The sequence below is a fragment of the Rhyacophila brunnea genome, unplaced genomic scaffold (assembly GCF_057557595.1).
Source record: "Rhyacophila brunnea isolate RB1 unplaced genomic scaffold, BYU_Rbru_1.0 scaffold_17, whole genome shotgun sequence".
In the NCBI taxonomy this organism is placed as follows: Eukaryota; Metazoa; Arthropoda; class Insecta; order Trichoptera; family Rhyacophilidae; genus Rhyacophila; species Rhyacophila brunnea.
The window spans coordinates 31,608,679-31,630,369 of record NW_028232827.1 but is presented as its reverse complement, the minus strand read 5'-3'; the positions used below and the strand labels follow the sequence as shown (position 1 = coordinate 31,630,369).

General features: G+C 35.4%; 2 protein-coding genes across 3 annotated transcripts in view; one reads left to right on the top strand and one right to left on the bottom strand.

Moving 5' to 3' along the window:
* Positions 1–21,691, bottom strand: part of Ubr3 (Ubr3 ubiquitin ligase) — a 186,993-nt gene that overhangs the window by 15,503 nt on the left and 149,799 nt on the right. Inside the window, exons 11-21 of the mRNA XM_085944479.1 lie at positions 14,190–14,371; positions 13,445–13,569; positions 12,050–12,192; positions 7,746–7,909; positions 7,179–7,545; positions 5,427–5,598; positions 4,330–4,553; positions 3,412–3,523; positions 2,866–3,068; positions 1,460–1,703; positions 944–1,192 (exon numbers count right to left, since the gene is read on the bottom strand). Of these exons, the coding sequence (XP_085800605.1) occupies positions 944–1,192; positions 1,460–1,703; positions 2,866–3,068; positions 3,412–3,523; positions 4,330–4,553; positions 5,427–5,598; positions 7,179–7,545; positions 7,746–7,909; positions 12,050–12,192; positions 13,445–13,569; positions 14,190–14,371 (2,185 nt within the window). The remainder of the gene's footprint in view (positions 1–943; positions 1,193–1,459; positions 1,704–2,865; positions 3,069–3,411; positions 3,524–4,329; positions 4,554–5,426; positions 5,599–7,178; positions 7,546–7,745; positions 7,910–12,049; positions 12,193–13,444; positions 13,570–14,189; positions 14,372–21,691) is intronic.
* Positions 20,971–21,691, top strand: part of orion (chemokine-like protein orion) — a 51,820-nt gene continuing 51,099 nt past the window's right edge. For both annotated transcript variants that reach the window (XM_085944483.1, XM_085944482.1), the window contains exon 1: positions 20,971–21,496. In XM_085944483.1, the coding sequence (XP_085800609.1) occupies positions 21,221–21,496 (276 nt within the window). In that variant the 5' untranslated portion in view covers positions 20,971–21,220. The remainder of the gene's footprint in view (positions 21,497–21,691) is intronic.

Sequence of the window (21,691 nt, the reverse complement as noted above, 5' to 3'; positions counted from 1 at the left end):
AGTAGCGCGGGACCTGGTGTAGCGTAATACGACAATTTCCGCATTTATGCGGGAACGGGCATCTGATTGTTCGTGTCTTTTCTTTATAAATGGCTGATAACTAGGGTAAATAAATAATTTTTGTCTGTTTCACCTAATTCTATAACCAGAAAATAGTATTTAAAAATGTTAATCAATGATAAACAAAGAGACATATTGAATCGCGGACTCCTAGGTATATTTAAATGACACCTTGTTCAAATTATTTTCCGAAACTATTTACTCGCGGATAATATAATAGCAGATAGGCGAATGAATGCAATCTCCAAAAGCATTCCTTTTGTAAAAATATTTTGTAAATTCACTTTGATCAATGTAAATTTCGAATATTCTATTTAACAGTTTACGCACCAAATAGTTTTTCAATCATTAAAAAACAATATAACTTATTATATCGCAAACTCGTATCGTTACAAACACGTCAGTCAAATGTCTTCGACGCACATGCACTAAGAAGCGATAAGACACTATATACGCGGCAAATTTGAATTGGCCCGATGACTGATATTTTTTTATTCAAGACACGCTCCCGAAAAATATTTATTTAAATTAGATAGAACAAAAGTTTAGGCTATCCATTGACAGATGTCAAGAGAAGGATGATTTCTGAATAAATTAAATCAATGTTCGAATTATTCGCGCCTGGCCGAAAGGAGTACTAGGCAATCGAAAATCGAAATGACTTTAGTCAGCTGACGCGCGGATGACTCGCGCGTATAGGCTGACTAAAGTCAGTTGCCGCGTTAGAAAGGTTAATAATTTTTTTATTCAATACTTTTCAAGACTTAGAAGAGGCTCTTCCATATTATTATGTATCTTCTAGTCATTGAAGTCTTGAACAAATTTTCTTTTAAGGTGTGTATATATATTCATCAAGTGATTTTCGTAGAAAATGATAACTTACCTGATTCCATGGCTCGTTTCATAAAGACATTCTGCCTGTGCGCAAAGTCTTGCATAAGGATTCTCTGTCTCTCTCTAGCTTTTCTGGTCCTCTCTTCCCTCTCCCTCTGTTCTCTGGCCTTCTGCTCGGCCTGCCTCTCACGCTGACGCGGCCAGAGCGCAGCCCGCACGCCGCTCACCTCCAGTGCGCAACGCGGGTCAAGTGCACACAGTTTGCGCAACAGGTTGCCGATAAAGTGGGGGCCGTCACCTATACAACACAATACATACAATTATTGGTCAGAAATGGAAATATAAGAGAATGATCCACGCAGCCTTTCGCCACATCTGAGATGAAGATTTGACTTGGCTCGGCTACTGATACCTTGAGTCTCATTAGGACTCCGGCGTCCCACAGGGTAGAATTATAGGAAAACCGCCAGGAGACAGGGATTTTTGGAGGTGTCCATATTTTCACCTAAATAGCGGACATGGATCAAAAAAATATAAATATGTTAAGTTATAAATACAAACTCACCTATCCTGCTCTCACAGGTGTTTTTGTCTCCCTCGGCCTGGGAGCGCCTATCACTAATATTGCTTTGGCTTTGGTTATCAGTGGTGGAGTTGTGAGTGGGGGAAACAGTGGCCGTGGCGTCAGTACCCTCGTCTTCCAAGCTAAAACTGTCCAGACAGCCCGACAGCTGGGAATGTAGCTTCAACAGAAGAGATATTATGGACTCGTTGATCGGCACCACTCTGGCATCCTCCTGGCTGACAGACTGAAATCAAACATAGTCAAGTCAAAAGAGCATTCATTTTTATTATATATTAGAGTGATAAATTAACCAGAGAATGACATAAATAAAATCAAAAATGGTTTGAGGTTAAACACCCATAATTTAAAAACACAATACAGTGAAACCCCGATTCTACGGTTTTTAAGGGATCCTAAAATAAACGATAATGCGGAATATGTAATTTTTTGTTAAAAAACTTCGGCGTCTTGAATTATTTTCAGTTTCTCAGCGAGAGTTCTAGTTTTCTTCATGGGGGGCATTTCAGTTGCGACTTATAAAAATTCATGATACGAGATGCGAGGCAAGCCTGAGCGTCGACCGACCTGTGCAAACAAAGCGACGCGACTGAAAGGTCTGTATGTATCATAGACAATTTTATTCTACGAAAGCAAAATGAAAAATATTCCACAAAAACGGTCAATCGGGATAATATTTGTGACAAGACCTTAATATTTAGACGATAGATTGGGGAACGGTTAATGCGGGATTATTTAACATTGTTCTTATAGGTGTTTGGCGGGACTTTCAAAAATGAACTATCCGTTCAGGAAAACGATTTATGTGAGAACGGTATATCGGGGTTCCCCACTGTACACTTACTATTTGAAAAAATACAATGCTCGACGGGACTTAAACCTATGACTAAATATGACGAAATTAACTAGTAGTTTTTACATAAAATGCTTATCAAATTGCGTTAATTTAAGTTATTGGTTTTCGTGTTTTAAATCCAGGTACAATCAATTAAGTGCCTTGATTACTAACCGACGCCCGGATCACTCCGCATTTCAGTTATATAACGTATATTATATGGACAATATAAAGAATGCTACATTAGTTGAATAAAATAAATGGTGTTAAAATTGTCAACGATGTTGACGAAAACCTTCACTACTAGACGAATATATGAAAGTGAAACTGAAAAAAGACCTACAGTCACAGAGAAATAGTTCTCTTGAGCATGGTCTCTGCAACGAGCTTGAACAGGAACCAAAGAAGGGGGAAGAACACGTTTGACAACACAAAAATCTTTTACGATAACGAACAATCGTCAAAGTCTCAGACATTTCATAAGAATCTCATTATTTCTCGAGACGAGAAATCTCCATAACAACCCCATAGTTATAATATGTTTGCAACTCACATTATCGATAGTTTTCTTGGCTTTGGTATTGCACCTCCTGAGAGGCTGAACTGGAATGGAGACGGAGATGGACGGCGGAGGCGGGGCAGGCTGAACTCGCGCGTAGTGCAGATACAGCGAAGACCCGCCCACCACTGATGATCCTCCTCCAGTTACCCCGCTCACAGTGCTCGAAGCGCCTTCCGAAGGGAACATCTCCGATACTAGAATAAATTATATATATATATCAGCTGACCTGAGTTAAAAAAGGATGTAAGGCTTTCATGGGTTGAAATAAATGGAGGATTGACAGCTTCATGTCATTTGTATTTACTTAGATGTTAGTTTGCTTAGAATTTGTTAAACGCTGGGTATAGAAAGGAATGATTTAATTTTACTCTACATGGTTGCAGGAGGTTTAATTTTATAAAACAAAAAATTACCAATGTGATGAGATATGTTAATAAATTTTAATACAAAAATGTAGATCTAACTAAGCTAATAGAAATGTTTTCATGTAATCATGTTTTTGGCGAGCAAAGTTATCTGTAAGAGAAGTTATGTTACCATCGTGGGCAGCTGGCACAACAGACATGTCTCCTTGCACAGCAACCGTCATCTGCGTGTTGTCTCCAATGACGGATTCCGCAGGCGGGAGCGCTAATTGGTAAGACTCCTCCTGAAAAATCAACAACCCATTACAGCACATAAAATGAGTATAGTTTTATTAAAACAGATCATTATATATTATACTAATGGGACTTGACCTCCTCTCTTCAGTACACGCGCAACAGCGGTGCACACTGATGCAATATTTAAGTTCCATTATCTCAAAAAGTAGATCGACAACACCCATGTTGGAAACCCTCTATGGGGAATATATTATCAGTGAAGGTTTCACATCGATAAGATCAATAATATAACGCAATGTCAACATACAAGCACCTGTGTACTGAATTTCAAGTCTCTGAGAAAACTAAACGGAAAGTAGCCGAAAAAGCTTTTTAACAGGATGGAAAAATGTGATTGAAAAACTAAACAGAAAAATTTTGGAATGATCTTGAAGAAAAGTGGATAATCCAAAGTAATTGATTCCCGAAATCTGAACGACAATGTAACAAAATTAATAGCAGGACTGTAGGTACCTACAGATATTTTCAAAGACCAACATATCGGCATTTTTTTTTTTAAATATTTATAGATGTTGATCCTCGCTTCTAAACAAGATAATATCTTGTTTAGAAGTGAGGATAAACAGATATATTATATGGGCCTTCTTGGCAAAAGAACTCTTTTTCCGAATGGTTGATACCTGAGTAAACACAGATTGCAAAATTAACACGTAAACTTAGAGACGCTAAGCGACTGCTTCATCACAGTAACACAAAAAAAAGATATTATCGATAAGAAAAGACATTCTGCAGTAGACATGTCACAAGAATGATTTGAGAGAAACAATAAACGGTGATCTAAAAATAAAATGACCTGCAGTGATATCTCGTCATCGTCTCTCATGACGTAATCCTGCATGAGAACGGCGCGTGCTCCATCCACAAGAGTGTCATCTTCATCAATATCAAGAGCTGGCTGGCGTCTGGCTGGCAAAAGAGGGCCCGCCGACACAACTGTACCCCCACCCCCACCCAGGGCGGCTCTCCTTTCCCCATTCTCATTGCTCTCCGTCTCTGAGATGTCCCAATCCGAATCACCTACAACATTATACGATACGATCATAAATTACCGTAACTACGATAAAAATAATAAATTATCTTTATCTTATTTGTTAAATTGAGGTTAAAATGGTATCATTTGTCACAAATTTGTAGATAAGACTTATTGACAGATGTAGATATAGACAGGCGTTTGTGTGTTGGTATTAATGGATGAGCAGGCGTGAGGCAATGGTTTCAGCTACCTGTCGCATTTTCATGCTACACCCTCATTATAATATATCTTAACACTGGATAACAAATGAGGTGCCTCACGATAATGAATGTGACATAAACAACTCGCTTGATTGAATCACACCAATAAAGAAAATTGTATTTATATAATGGTGATGTACAGAAATGAAATGTAAAGTGACAATCACCCAATCCGAAATGAAACAACTGACACCTGTATGGAGATTGTAATATCTCAAAAAATAAATGATCCGGCTATCCACTATTGCAGTTCTTGCTGTTTTTCATTTTCATATAAGCAGTGGAATCCTGGACTTTATGAGGCAAGAAGACGAAAATCGTTGAGGTATTCAAGATGTGGTGCTAGCGATGATTACTGAGCGTGTCCCGGACAGAACACAGAACCAATGCCTCGATACTGCACGCACTATACATAAATGAGACACTGTCCCGTGTGTGCCTGCATTGTAAGAAAGCCTCGAAAGGTTAATTGTTATGGTCAATGTGCCTGTTATAAGGGGCAGTGGTTAATCTCTAATAAGATTGAGAGAAATCAGAATTCACAATAAAATATTATTCCTCATTATCAGAAAGAGTGGATGTGTTTTTTTTTTTATACAGTTTTGGTTTAGTGGTTTTTTGCAGAATGTACTGTAATCAACTGTAGGATATACTCACTGCTACTGTCTGTATTGTTGGTAGTGGAAAACTTTTCGAGGGGCAGCGGCAGGGGCAAGGGAGTGGTGACTTTGTCGATGGACATGCGGCAGTTCTCTCCCAAATGATCTCCAGAGAAGCTGTCCAGAAGGCCTCGACTACTGGCACTCCAGTTCCACTGACATACTTGCGACTGTAACAATAATATTTGCATCATATTCATTATTTTCATTCTGATTCAAATTACTTGATCCCAATGACATTAATATGGACGAAGCATCTAGAAAATAAAATGACACTCACTTTGTGTCGGGTCTGCCGGATGGCGAAATTCATATTTTAATATCGGTACCCTACGCTCAAATGAACATTCTGCTTGCAAGCGGTCTGGCGACACCGCTGGGTCTGCCCATACAAAATTTCTGACTGTCAGGTTTCGACTCCACCGTTATTATTGTGTTACAAAATGCCAATGTGCCTAGTTAAAAATTGTAAAAAAATCTACTAAACACTCCAAGAAAGATGGGATATCACTTTGCAAGTGTTAGTATTATTTGTTATTTATAAAATGCCATTTTAAGATATTGATGAATGTTTATTCAATGCAATTGAATGACAGGAACCATTGGACAGTCAGTCGCCTGTGATTCGCTGAGCTCACTGGCGTCTAATCTCCGAGAAGTCGTAAGTAACCGAGAATCTGTTTCTAACGCAATGAGTCATGACACTAATACGCCATTACAATAAAGGTTATATTACTATAAATTCTCGAAGCTTGTATCGCATAATGGAAACGGATACGTCAATGGTCACGTGACATCTACCTATACATCTGTGAATGACTTTCATGCACAATTTCTCGTGCGCGCCGGGTATGAAGTGAGTCGTCCATTTGATATGTCATTGCTTGATCCGCACAATAATTAAAATATGATATTTGTTCAAAAAGTATTCGACATTTGGCCGGGAAAAATACAATTACTCATGTGGAGAACTAAAAGCATAATCCCTTTCAAAATAGTCAATCGAGTTCTGCATAATGTCTTCACGTGACTATCGGGTCGCTTTCAGCGGTAATTTCAGCTTGAAGAATAACCAAAAATCACAAGGAGCCTTATGTAGTCATTTGCCGAGAAAGTCTGAATCAGATGTGATGAATGAGCATAATATAATATTCATAGGATGTATATTATTATATTTCATGTCCAAAAATGTCTAAGATCAACCAGAATATGAGGTGCCGAAGAGGTGTTTCAAAGATGATCACCAACATAAACGAGACCAGATAAGACACTACTTAAAGAAGAAGAATATATATAATATATATTGAGGGTTAGGAAACGATACCATGTAAGTGACATTTTGTTCAAATTACGTTTTTTGTATTCATGAATATATTGGTAGTATTGGCTTGGCATCTACTGATGAAAGCTGAAAGTTCTTAAAAAAATATTTAGCTCCTAAATATGTTTGAAACGAAATCTCGAATCTACTGTGTGAACTATTCAACTAATGAAAATTCATAAATGCATCATTTTGTTTGCCGCCAACCACCTGTCAGATACATGTAAATAATCCTCATTCTACATACACATATTCACTATTAAAGATGACAAAGACATTGATTTGTAATATCAAATATCAAACACATAATATGTTATGTGCAGGAGAGTTTTTTTCCCCTCCTGTAAACTTGTTATTTTGTCATTTATGAAATTTCATTTCTCAAACCTCGATATGACATATCATATTAATTATTATTAATATAGTGACCTGTTCTTCGGTTGGCAGCTCCCCATTGTCCCGGGCTTCTTTCTCGGCGTCAGCGGCCACTTCCAACAGGAAGACGGCCAGCGCCAGCACATTCTCCGGGGGAGGACGTCTTCTGTGAGCAGCGCGATGCAGCACGGCCAGCAGGGCAGCGTGCAACCTTCCGCATCTCACCACCTGTCGGGGGTCGCAGCCTGAACCGGCTGGAGGTGCTTTGGCAGGCCTCAAAGGTGGCCAGAGGGCGGGTGCTCGGCCGTTGTTGGTGTTTGTGGCCCCCGAAGTGGCCTCCGTGGTGGGCGCTGGGATTCCTGCCGCTGCACTGCTCGATGCCGTGTTACAGTTGGACGGAGCCAGGCCCGATGATTGCACACTGTTGACATCACACAATATTAACCATCTACCCCTTCAAAATCAACCAAATCCCGGAAACAAAAGCAAAAAATTGAAATTTGGTAGGTACACAAAAATGTATGTATTGTATATAAGGTGTCTATTTCCAAAAACCAATAACTCCACATATTGTTAAAATCTAACAAAAAAATATGTAAATGTAATAAAAATGACACGTACTAGGCGGTAAATCTGTCCATTGAATTCTGGAAATCCCTCCTGTGGACGGCTCTCTGCAAGACATGTAAAGGATCATAGTGCGAAGCCCACACTACGGCTCGCGGGGCAAACTGACCTTGCTCCAGCGTTTCCGAACAGCGCGGCGGAGAACGGTAAAATGATAGCTGAAAAGATTAATTTTTAAAATACATAAGTTTATTAGTATAGATCAGTATTTTCCAACTGGTATGCTAGGGTGCCATCAAATTTGTAACCATAAAGAGTATAATAACATAATATCAAACCTTAAAACAACCTACACTCACGGCAATGATTGGCAAATGTGCAACTGGCCGGGAGTAATTGCAGTTTATCAACATGCATATTAGTTTAGCGTAATGATTAAAGACCGGATTATATGCAAAATAAAAAGCTTTAAATATGCATGAAGATATGCATGAAAATGTTTAAAATTTGCATGAAAAGTGTCAAAATATGGAACATTAAATAATAAAAAGATACTAATTTTTAGTTTTTATTTCAAAATCAAATCGATGATAATTATTAATTAACAATTATTTAACATTTTGTTACTATCAGGCACTGTTACAAGTGTTCGGTAGTAAGATTGTGTCTTCGATCACTCAAAATATTTTTATAAGTGGAAAAGGACTGTTCCACATCCATTGAGGTAACTGGGCAATATTTGAGTTTGGGTGCTATGGTTAGCACTTATTGTTTCTGGCAAAAGTTCACCCGTCCCATTAATAAAACTATCAATTTGGGTTCTAAGCCTGGGTTTTTGTTCAAAATGTTTTCAAACTTCCCTCTAAGTTTAGACGGGAATACCTCTAGCAATGCGGAGTTTATTCGGCAGATTTTATTCACTAACTGAATAGATTCAGTCAACGCCAAAGGTTGAGTTTCAAGCTTTTTAATACTCGCAGGATGCGGAAAAAATGAGTGCTAATAACAGATATGTTTTTTTTTATACTAGAATCGTTAAATGCTTCCTTGGACTGACAAACTGCCATAGTTTCTGCACTATCGAAGTCATTTACTACACCTTTGATGGCCTTAAAATATAAAATATAGCGAAAATATGCATCATCACTAGATTTTAGGTAAAATATGCAATAATCGTTGAGAATGGGCTAAATATGCAGATGCATATAATCCGGTCTCTAGTAATGATCAAACAGCAAACTGGCTGCTCTCACATTCAAGTTAGTGATTGTTTTGTTTTAGCGCCTCCTGCGCAACCGTTCTATGTTTTCGTTGATGGCATGAATCGCACTTGTTTTATAGGAAGGGTTATTAATTATTAGTATGTCAATGCTTTGTGTTCCACGTTAGCTTATTGTCTTAAGGGTAAGCTCTACAGAATTGCCCTTGAGAATTGAAAATATGATTTTTTTATATGTGGTCCGGAATTGTTGGTCTACTAGCAATATACAAAGGTCGCCGACAATGCTTGTGTCAAATGTAAATGGTCTCTAAATTAAATTTAAATCATAAACACGGTCGACGTGAAGACAGAATGGGGTGATCAAAAAATAATATCTTCTAATATAGGTAGGTACGTAAATGTTACTAAATTCAATTTGTTAATCAACTGTTTGGGATAAAGTATTGCAACCAATATGATGGTGACATTTTCAATTATGTGGTTGCCACAATATAAACTTAATAATATATTAATAACTTTTTAACCTGAAATTGTCCGAGAATTAAACATACGAAGGATGTTGAAATGCATATCTACCTACATTTTTATTTCATGTGCTATCCAAAAAACATTAATAATGAATAGTGTTTATTTGTAATGTTTAGGACCTACGTATTAAAAATAATAGGTATTGTTTAATTCTAATGCATATTTTTTAAAACGTAGAATTTAGTGTCTGCCTATTATAAAAAGAAAGTGACTTTTTATTGACTGCGCAACTTCACTTTTATACTAGTGAAATAAGTGGTAGGTAGAACCATTATTGCATGTAAAGGCAATGGGCGAAATAATTTATATCATGAGTGCCTAAAAATAATTATTAACATACAGTCACTAGATACATTATTTTTTTATTAGACCATCCGACTGGCGGGCGACGCCAGGGCTGTCGACGCAATTAATTATACTGTACTTTTTAAATTTTATTTATAATATATTTTATTCAAGTTTTGTGCATCTAATGCCGGGTCCACACTGGCAACATGTCGCGCGACAACCTCGATAAATTTTACGATAATTATCATACTTATCGTAAAATTTAACGAGGTTGCCGGCGACATGTTGCCAATGTGGACCCTGCATAATATCCACTGTGGTTCACGTAGTGGAATGGACCTGTTGTTTCTGGGGTCAACTAATTCAAGAAGTAAACACCCATGATAGAATTTTTCTAGTTTTAGTTGCATTATATTCCAAAACTCATTTTGGATTTTATAAATGGAAATTTCTTGGTGTACATAGTAAACAAACCTACGAATAAAAAAAGACAGGAAGGAACATACTGATTCATCGCCATAAAAACTGGCAACCAAATTCGCCATTTTGGAAAGCGATGACTTTGCGAAAACAAATATCGTGTGGTCTGCACGTGTGCGGTAAACTTAAATAGGTAATTTTGTGTATTTTATGTTTGTGTATCATGCATTGTTGGCCATATTTTCCGGTCTTTCTTGATTGCCGTGACACAATATGTTCCTTCCAGTCTTTTTTATTCATAGAAAAAAACAGTATGTTGTATTAGTTATATAACGTATTATGAATCTGTAATAAAATAATACACAATTAAAATATTTTCAAATTGAAAAAAACACATTTTCATAGCTTTGAGCCGTGCTCACTCATGAATGTCGAATATTCTTCATTTAGGTAAGTATATACAAATTTTGATGTTATCTTGAAAATTAAACAGGTATCTGACCTTTTCACTATATTATACATGTACCTACATGCAAATGTATTGTTTTCAAATAATTGATATGGATTATATATCATCGTATTATTTTCTCGAAATCATAAACATACTATAATAGTATTTGAGTATCAACCTACGCTCAATTTGAATTAGGTAATAATAATACTATGACGAAATTAACATTTTAAAAATATTAATGGATATAATATTTTGACAGCCCTGTTTTCTGATCGGCGGACACGTGCAGTTGTTTATCAAATAATAATGTGTAAGACTGCCGACAATGCCAATAATATATATTTTTTTTAAATAAAATCTCCGATGATTAGTGGTTTTTGCGAAAATATCGATTTAAAGTCCTAACGACGCCGATGTCCTTTTGATACTAGATTATATTTCAATCTCCTCCTCTTGAGCCCCCTCTTAAGGATTCTATTTTGATAATAAACACATATTATGTAGCTCCAATATACTAAGTACACATTTATATTTTACAGAAAAATTTATGTTATCAAAACTATTATATAACTATCATTTAAAAATCTTCACATACCTTTGTAAGAAGTAATCACACCACATTTTAATGATAAAAATAACAATAAAATATGATGTAATAAACTATTTCTTTTGTTCAACAAATAATTCACAAGATTTGAGAATGTTACATTATTATTAAAAACTAAATATTTGGAGTGATCCTTGACGTTGGTTGGTAATAATTAAGGCATTTAATTGATACCTACCTTGATTTAATATACTAAAACTGATAACCAACATTATTAACGCAAACTTGATAAACATTTCATGTAAGAACTAGTTAAAATCGTCATAATTAAGTAAGATGCTCGTAGCTTAATTGGAAAAGCACACTGACAATGAGTGCTTTTTTTTCTTTCTAAAATGGATATTTTTCTAAAAACTACTAGTTAAATTCGTTGTAATTAAGTAGGATGCCCGTAGCTTGATTGGAAAAGCACACTGGCGCGAATCTAACGGTTACAGGTTTAAGTCCTGTCAGGTGTTATTTTTTTTCTAGTGGGTATGCAGGAAATGTTTTCAAATTATGTACGTTCAAAATATTATAATGTATTAATAAAGATCAGATTTTTAATGAACACACATTTTATTTCAGATATTACGATTTGAATATTGCAAAACTTGAAGCCAAGCGAAAATTTCTCAGTTTTAACAACGAAAATAATCCAGACTGTGGCTGTACAGTCTGCAGTAACGCCAGACGAAGGGTGCTATTACCCTATAGCTGTTACTACGACAAAAAACATCTCTTTGTTGGTACCGCAGACAACAATTTATTAGAAGACCTATAACCAATAAAAAACACAACAATATTACTGTCAGATGATGCGGCTAGATGACACTCAATATGATAACTTGATAATATACCTCTTTGAGGACTGTCTCAAAATTCCTTGTGTGCGCGTTCCCGGACCGTTCAGGCATCAACTCTAGGAGTTGGCTATGAGTCTTATCTCCCGTTGCAAGTAGTGTGCTGATCTCCAAGCGGGACTGGGTCAGCTCATCATTGCCTGAAACATTCACACAAATTGAATATGATGTTAATTAAGTTACAGTCCAGAGATTTTCCAAACTTTTTTGATTCATCAGGATATTTCCTCTGCGCCCTAATGCCATCTTTCGAATTTAGACTCTAGATAAAGGAGTCTTATACACATTTCATATTGGCAATACTGAAGGCAGTTCGATTTTCAAATCAAACGATTTTACTTGTGGTTGTATTTGTAAAGTTAATTATTATTTCTTTATTCTATTGGCAGCCCCAAAAATTTAATTGCAGCTCGCGCTCTGGCGATTTAAAGTTTGTTGTTTTGTTTACACAACCTATGCACGTATTTATCGGTGTTTTATGTGACTATTTATCTTAAAAATAATGGTCTAGTAAAACTTCCATCTGAAGGTAATTAAAAAAATAACAAAATCGTAACGCATCAATCGACAGTATTACAGTACAGGGATGCTCCCAACTGGCTTTTCGGGCAAATCGTATCAGATCCCAGCGCCTCGAATATTGAGCCACTTATGGAGGTTGCGTAGCCAAGAGAATTTTCATCCATCTACACCTGCTTGTAACTGTAAGGTACCCAAATGTGTGTTTCTATAGAAAATAACACTTGAAATTAAATCTTTGTAGTGCCATAAGCACCCTGAACTAAATGAGATAGATGCTATTACACTGCATATATCGAAAAGTTTTAAACATTTATATTGAATGCGTATATAAAAAAAAATTATCATTCACCTTCGCTTACCAATTGAATACGTGTATTAAATAAGGCTCTAAGTACCAAAAAGTAGTATTGCCTGTAGTTACAAAATACCGAGTCATTGCAGTAAAATTTCATGAAGCAGACCTTTTGAAAAATGTAGTTTTACAGTGTGAAGCAATCACGGCAGCTTCTATAATTTTAAGTATTAAGAACTCGCAAGTCTCAACACACCATCGTCAGCTATTTCATATTGAATGCCGTTGACCACTGCAATGCTACTTACACCATTATAAATAAAACACGCCAACGGACTTACAACGTCGACAGGTTTAACTATTTTGCTGTATTTTTTTGACTTGCTTGAGGCACTTAGACTATAGTTGAAGTTATTGGCGTTGGTATGTAGAACATTTTTCTATAAAAATGTCAGTTTTTATTTTTTTGGTACTTAGCGCCTTAATTAATACACGTATTCAATTGTGGACCATCACTCAGACAATATTCGAATCACAAATTTTATTAGTATTGAAATAAATATAAGACGGAATCTTACCCATGTTTGTTCTAGATGAGACAATCATTGCCAGGAATGTGAGAAGTCCCTCGAGCATAGTGTCCTGCTCCTGCTCCTGTGCCGAAGTCAGCGTGCACATGTTCAACCATTCGCTGACGCCAAACCTGACAACAGAATAATAATGAAATTGTTACTTTGAAAGACTTTCCATTACCTAATAATATTTTTCTTATGCTACATCCGAGCTGTACTTGGACAGTATGATGCGTACAGTAAGTGTAATGTGGGAATAATAAAACTGCTTGGAACAAATGAGAATGTCAAAATTTAGCACAACGTGCGTGTGTTATGATATTGTGCCGCAGGTTCACATGCATGCATTGTTGAAAATTAAAATACTTGATTTTGAATCAATGAAAAATGATGATTTTGAATGGAAGTGTCGATTTTATTTAACGTTCTTAAAAAGGCTGTCGATATCGATCTGAAACCTTATATAATAATATATAATAATACCGTGTGGTCTGTCTCTAGATAGGAATATAAAAAATATGGGTGTTGTCAACCTATTTTCTAAGGTAATAGACTGTCCCATCTTTTATACATACATGGCAATATTAAAACACATCTTTTAATATTACTGAAATAGGTAATATTCCATCCATTTAAATAATTTGTGATATTCTTTTAATTCCTGGGGGGTGGCAGAAACTGAAGACACCTCCCCGTGTTTATGTGATTATTCTTCATTTGTTTTTCCTAATGTTAGAATTAATAGACTTACGTATTAATGCATATGTCGAGAAACTGCGCCTTGGGCAAATGGGAGGCGCAGACCTGCAGGAAATAGATGTCCATGTCCACCATGGAGTTACAGAAGTTGGCCTGGATGTAGGTCATGGCCTGTCCCTTGATCTGCAGCCCGTTGCGCACCCATATCCCGCTCAGGATCTCATAGAAGAGGCTCTGAAATGAAAGAGAAAACATTGCATCAGTACAGAGGTCAGCAACTATGCCAGCAATACATGTCAAATGCCATACAAAAATAATAAAGATGGCATAACGTCCTACTGGGGAGAGAGGTATGATATTATAATATATGATGATTTGTGAGAGGGGGTTGGGAGGGGCTGTCTGTTGTAGGGGGTGAGGCAAAACAGGTCAACAATAATACCCAAAAGTATGTAACACGTTAATTCTATGAATGACCTCATATCAAATATTGAATTTATTGTAATAGCCGGAGTACAGTGCGACTTTTATATCAAATCTTCTACCTCACCATGGTCTTTTCTGGAACTAAAATCCTCCCCCGGATGTACTTTCTCCGCTACTTCATTACTCGCTCCAATAATTCAGTGTGTGTTCAATATCGTGTGGAGTTATACTAACATTAAAATGCCTAAACCTTTGCGGAAGCAGACAAGGAACATTTTTCGAATGCAAAAGTATTGTGAGGAGGAAAAACAGAAAAGAGAGCTTTTAATTCCTCTCAATAGTGCCAAAGTATCTGCTATGATAAGTCAACACGTAAAGAGCATGTGACTTAATAGTATCAGCGCGTATTAACCGCATAATGCAGCAGTGTCAGCGCAGTGCTGTGACGTAGAAGGCTAGATATAGGAGTTGGTCTATAAGAAGGTTAGCAAACCTTTCTACGTATTTTTCAAATGTCCCACATTTGGGAAAAAAATAGTTTTTAAAAATTGTATTTCAAAAATGACGATGTTCTAGATACAACTCACAGAACATAGCGCACATATAGCTTTATCACATTTTCAATTACGCTATACATTTCGGTACACCAATTTTGAAACTGTTTGCCAGAATTACTACTACTAGTTTCACCAGGTTTTTGTGTCCTATTTGGTGCAGTCATTTTTTGTGGGTAGAAATGAAATTGTTTGTTAATGTATTAATTAATTTGGTTATTTACGCACAAATTGACACTAGAATTGCTCCTATCAGATGAGGCATTCTCTCGCTAGAGTGGTCTTAAGCATTGTAAAACTATCAAAATTAGAGGTTCACGGCACGGCATTCCCCGCCACCTGATGAGTTTACTGCGATAATATTATATGTGACGCATAAAGTCTAAGGACAGATCAATGTAATTAAATATTTAAAATTAGCTATTTGCTATTTTTTATACAATGCGTCATTTACTATTATTATAGATATTTTTTCTCTTCAAATGTGTACCATGTAAAATCATCTCGCGTGCCATAGGTTCGCCACCACTGGTCTATAATATGAACTTTTGATGGCGATTACCTAACGTTTTCAGTACCTACGGTTGAATATAGAAAAAATAATATTCTCTGCGTTTGCAACATTGAATGTATTGCTTGTTGATAATAAATAAAATGGCAACTTGACGTTGAAGTCTTGGCTTGGTTATCAGAAAACACGGATATCTACATATTACTAATAATCTCACGAAGACCAAGACCCGAAGATTTTGAAGAAATCCTTCTATGCAGATAGAGTTTTTATCATGAAAGCGAAGCTGAAGTAAAGCTAATAATTAAATTAGCTAAAACTCATCTTCCATTGCAAATTCATTTACTTTTATAGCAAGTTTCACTATGTCTTCTGCACTGATATAATATATTTGCCAGAACCGAGATATAAAAAAAACCTTTTATTAAGATTGCAAGGATGGACAGTTTTTATGTTGTAACACCTGATCATATTTTAAGATAATTTAATATTTTTTACTAAGCTATGTACTGATAATAGTGATAATATAGATAGCTAGTTGAAAATAAATATTTAATTGAATGAAAATATTGTACACATTTGAAATGATACTAAATCTAATCTTAATGCGACATAATCTGAAAACAAATAATCAACCACAGAGAATATAATAATAATATACACTACCTACCATAAAAAGTATTTTTATAGAAGAGAAAACAGATTAAAAATAATTTTAAAAAAACACACATGAATTATCATTGAATTGTTATTAATTATCATAAATTTTCTCTCACTTTGTCAATGACAGTATGTGAATTAGCAATCATCACATTTCATTTCATATTTAATAGTAATTCTACAATATTAAGATAATATCGTGGGTATTCTGCGAAAAAGCACTAAGTCAAAATTTTGCTGTTTTGACTTAATGATGAGGTAATCTTATCTTTACAAAAACACACACTGTCATATCTATAAAACTGTCGAAGATAATTTATGTTATAAGTCAAAAAGACATACATATTATATTCAGAGAAAAGGCACTAAATGGACTTAGTGCATTTGCTTCTGTCATTCTCAGGCTATATTCACAAAATTCTGCGTGCGAAACTGCACTAAGTCATACTCAAAGCAATATCGCAGAAAGTAATTTGCCTTTGATATATGTAAAATACGTTACGACCGTAGAAACTTTCAAACTCGATTATCTCAAAACTAGTATTTTTGACTTAATGCTTATTCGCAGTATACCCACGATATATACATTGGCAGCTGTTTCTTGCTATGAACCCTTCCTCAGAATATGATAATACAAAACTAAGAAAAGTAGTAAAACATACTCATGGGATTTTTAATGATCTGTCATCTGTCAATGGTACAATTTTGGTCTGCTAAAATATTAATACATAATCATCCAATAAGGGAGGGCAAGTGATGAAGAGATTCACTAGTTCCTTTTCTACCTAATCAGTTTTATGATCCAGTGGGTCAAAGGTCGGATATAACTTGGAAAGGCCCAAGAAAAAACCAATTAACAGGGAAACATACAAGAAGATTTCGCGAAATAATAGATGTTGTTAAAACAGTTTTGTCAGATAAGATATCGACTGTAGAAAGAAAGACATTAACCCTCAGTTTTTTCAAAATATGTTTTATTGGATAATAACATTGAACACAACTGAATACACACTGTGCCCAAAGGATGTTAGCTGCAAAAAGTATTATCTAAATTTAGCTAATATTATACAGTTAATTCTTTTAATAGAAGTGAAGTGGGAAAGAAGACTTAAGCACCGGTTTTTATTTAATTACCTCAGATTAGTAACATAAAAGACCAAAATAATTATCTTCATGCACTGAAGGTTTATGTCTATTGAATTTGACCGAAAACCATAACAAAAATGTTTTTGTGCCAACTGTAAAATTTGAAATGAGTGGGTTACGTCCCTTTTCTTTTCAACAGTTTAATATGTAAACTTGCTTATACAGAGGCCGAATTTTTTTCGTTCAGAAGAAAAAATACGGTAGTTCACAAATTTGTGTTTTTTTAGCATAAGAGATTAACTAGATTGAAAGTGGTTACCTATTGACACACAATAATAATAATAATAAATACGTAGTGTCTATAATTTTAAAATATTAATAAACGTGAAACAAAATAGCGATATTTTACTATTGGGTGTGGCACACTTCTGACCCTATAATTAAAAGTAAAATTTGAATGTGGCCCACATGTCCGAAAAGGTTGCCACCCCTATGTTAGAAGTTTTTTTGTTATTGAGCACATTTTTGTATATACATAAGTGAAACGGCAAATAATCGCAATTCATATCACAAATTTACATGCACCAAACGAAGACAATACTCTAATGAATGCAATAAACTATGATCATTTGGAAAGATTGAACTATGTTCTTGAAAAATAACTATATTTTTTTTTAGAATTTTAATTTAATCATCTCATATCTTCAGCGTTTTTCGAAATGCCTGTGTTTACACTAAATCACAACAAACGGCATATTTTAAATCCTCTTGTTTATATCTTTATATGAAAACGGTCATCATATATTTTTTATTCCTACTATTTCCTTGTATCACATAGAATTCCATGAGCTATTAAGAAGATCGATAACATCAAAATATTATAATACGCACGCGGGTGAGTATTTTCAACAATAGGTGAGACGAAATTTCGCATTCGTTGCCAATCGCCGAGCGGCATTCGAGGTGGCAGTACGTCGATTTTTTTTTTGTGATGGCGTCGTAAGAATATATTCTTATATCGTGTAAAGATGATTAAAAAACGTTAAGCCTGTACTCGAAAAAGAAAACATGTCAATGAATATATTATTATTACTAATATAACAATAAACACAGCACTAAACGGATGCATGTTGAATGTTTATGATAAATTATGTTCCGTGCGGCACGCGTCATTAGCTCAATCCGCGCGTCGCATAGTTACGATCTTTTTAGATCATGTCTCAGCTGAGGTATAGCCTTAAAAGGAATATCAATATAGATTTTTTAAAGATTTATACTGCTTTTAAAAGGTATTCGATAACATTAAGTAGGTATGTGAAAATATGAAGAATCGTCATATAACCGTAGAATGTGGTAACTGCGCCTACTGCCCATGAGAAAAGCCCTGCAGTAGCAGATTTTTCATGAACGATTTTACAAAGGGAATGATTCATTCATGTATCTACAGTAGTCTGCTGGTGTCATCAAGTCAGGGTGTGACGCATACGAGTCACTACAGAAGCGTATTGGAACAACAATTAATTAACTTACGATTAAGGTATTGATCGCACAGATAATAGTTGAACACGCGATCGATAATTCATCGCAAGAGTAATAATTGACCGTGTGAAGAATAATTCACCGTGCTGGACAATAATTGACCATTCCTACGACGAATAATAAATTAATGAGCCGGTATCTCCGCGATTCACGACATTTATAGTGTATACAAAACACGTAAACGTATTAAAATAAAACATAGCTGTTTTGGAATAATTATAGTATTGTTCTTGCAGCTGATCATTGACAATACACGGTCGAACACACGAACAATAAAAATTCACTCGCAGTGTCGCTAGATTTCAAAATCAGCCAAGTTCATAATGGATGAATAGGAGAAAAACAGCGTTTTTGTTTTCTCAAGTACACAGTCACGAGGGTGAAAGTTTATATTATTTCGATGATAGAATATTTAAAATTAATAAGTTCCACATTTCGATAATGCAGAAATGTTAGAAAGCAGTAGTTCTCCAGCAATTCACAAAAAAGTTAAAAATACCGAAAGGTGGACTTGGCTGATTTTGAAATCGAGCGACACTGATACCCAATGCTTACGGGCCGCACAAAATTGTGTTTTTGCTAATTGCTTTTCAAATGCAAATTAACACGTTAATTACAAAATTAATTAAAAGGGCCCGTAAGCATTGGGTTAAAATCCAGGCTAACTGACCGTATGGAAATATAACGAATTGATAAATCCATTCACAAAATTAATGAGTTTTAAATAAATACCATAACGCATTGAAAATTTTTGACATTAATTATCGACCACACGCCTAATAAGTAATACGTCATCGCGCGGATAATCACACTGGCCATACGAGCAGATAATTTTACTGTCCACAAAGACAAATCTGCAAATAAAATAGACCGGATTAAACTTCAATTTGCTTCAAAGGGTGATTCACAATTAAATATTCGTAATCCTCAATAATTATAATATTGAAAATAACTATTTTAATTTGCAAGCAGGGGCGCGCCAAGCGGGGGTGTTAGGGGTGCGGAACATGATTTTTTTTTAAATATTTAAAAAGATAAAATGAACCTTATTGATGAAAAAGCTCGAATGCGGGGCAATTTTCGTGTAATACTTTCTTTATAAATTGTAATTCAAAATTCACATACAAATTATAAAATTAATACGTTTAAACCATGACATTTAAAAAATAAAGAAATGGTAGATATTAAAACAGTACAAAGGACAAATAAATATATGCAGTCCTTATTAGAAAACAGTATAAGAGTAAATAAGTACAAAAATTAAAAATAATTAGATACCTACAACTCTACAAGGAAGTACATCGGATGAGCTAAGTGGACCCTATTTTAAGAATTTATAAAACATCGCCCACCTATACTCATCCTCACGGAGGTGGAATATACGAACATCCGAAACCATTTTGTTGCACTCCCAATTGGTATCACCAATGACAGGTTAGTTCTGTACCTTGGAAGAACACACAACCGATGCTCCCGATTTTTAGATAGTCCAGGACACATATATCACTCGATACTTATATTATATCGATTGAAGACGCTTTACATTATAATTTAGAATGTTATATTATTTCGTAGGTCATAATTTTTATTAAGAAAGTATTGTGATGACAATAACATTTCAAAATTTCTTTAACTTCTGACATATTTATTAAGGGGGAGGGGGGAAATTTTGGGTTGGCACCCGAATGGCAGTCACCATTGGTGCGTCCCTATGTGGAAGATGTTAATGTCTATGAAGCCAATTTTTGCGCATCAATGATTGAATGTACACAATAATGACTACCTGTTTGATATTGATATATTATTATAATTTGATAATGATAATCAAAGTCTTTCACAATTATATAAAGAAATATAGAAAACAAATAATTTCGAGGATAATTAATTATCAATATTATCAGTTGTGAAATTATTATAAAGTGTTTGAATTAATTATATCATTTTATTATTGATAAATTACTTCTGTCTAGCAGGTGTTATCGGCAGATTACATTTATGGATTATCCAGATAAAATTTGGACAAAATTAAAGTGCACAGATAAAGCAGAATCATTCTCAAGCCAGCTCTGTATAAGAACAGATGACAGACAGAGAGAAAGCAAAAATAACAGTCGAGCAGAAAGAGAAAGACAGCGACCAATTATTATTTGACCGTGGCGGGCTCGCAGTCAGATTTATTTTCCGGTCCAATCAGAACCAGTTTAGCTGTGCCGGTTAGTCTGTCTGCTGCCATATCAGTCGCGACTCGCGAGTCGGTAGCACTCGCGTTTACCAGTGAGTGTTAATAAACAATAATCGTTAGCCAACATGTCACCAGGAGGCTGGTTACTTCCAGTCGCCGCGGTGTTGCTAATCTGCTTCCCCGATCCCGCGGTACCGCTGATCGAAGATGTCATCGAAGTGGTACAACTCCTGAAGGAGGTCGGAGGCGGAATTAAGGACACGTGGGGGATCGTCGCTGATATTGAGGACATCAGGATGCCCAAAGAGAAGAGGCTGATGTCGAAATTGGCACAGCTTTCTAGAAAGGTGGATAAGGTCCAGCGGTCTGTGGACACCGGTCACAATGCGATGGTCACCAAGGTATGTAAACAATAATATTAAAACTAGCAGATACTATAACTAAACGATTATCTAATTACTAACATAATATACGTATGTAAAATAATAACTATTGTACAAATCTGGTACTTAGCTATATTTTAAAACTAAACTTGTTGAGAAATTTATTAATATATTATAAAACCGGTCATGATCGTTATTTAATTACCTATATGG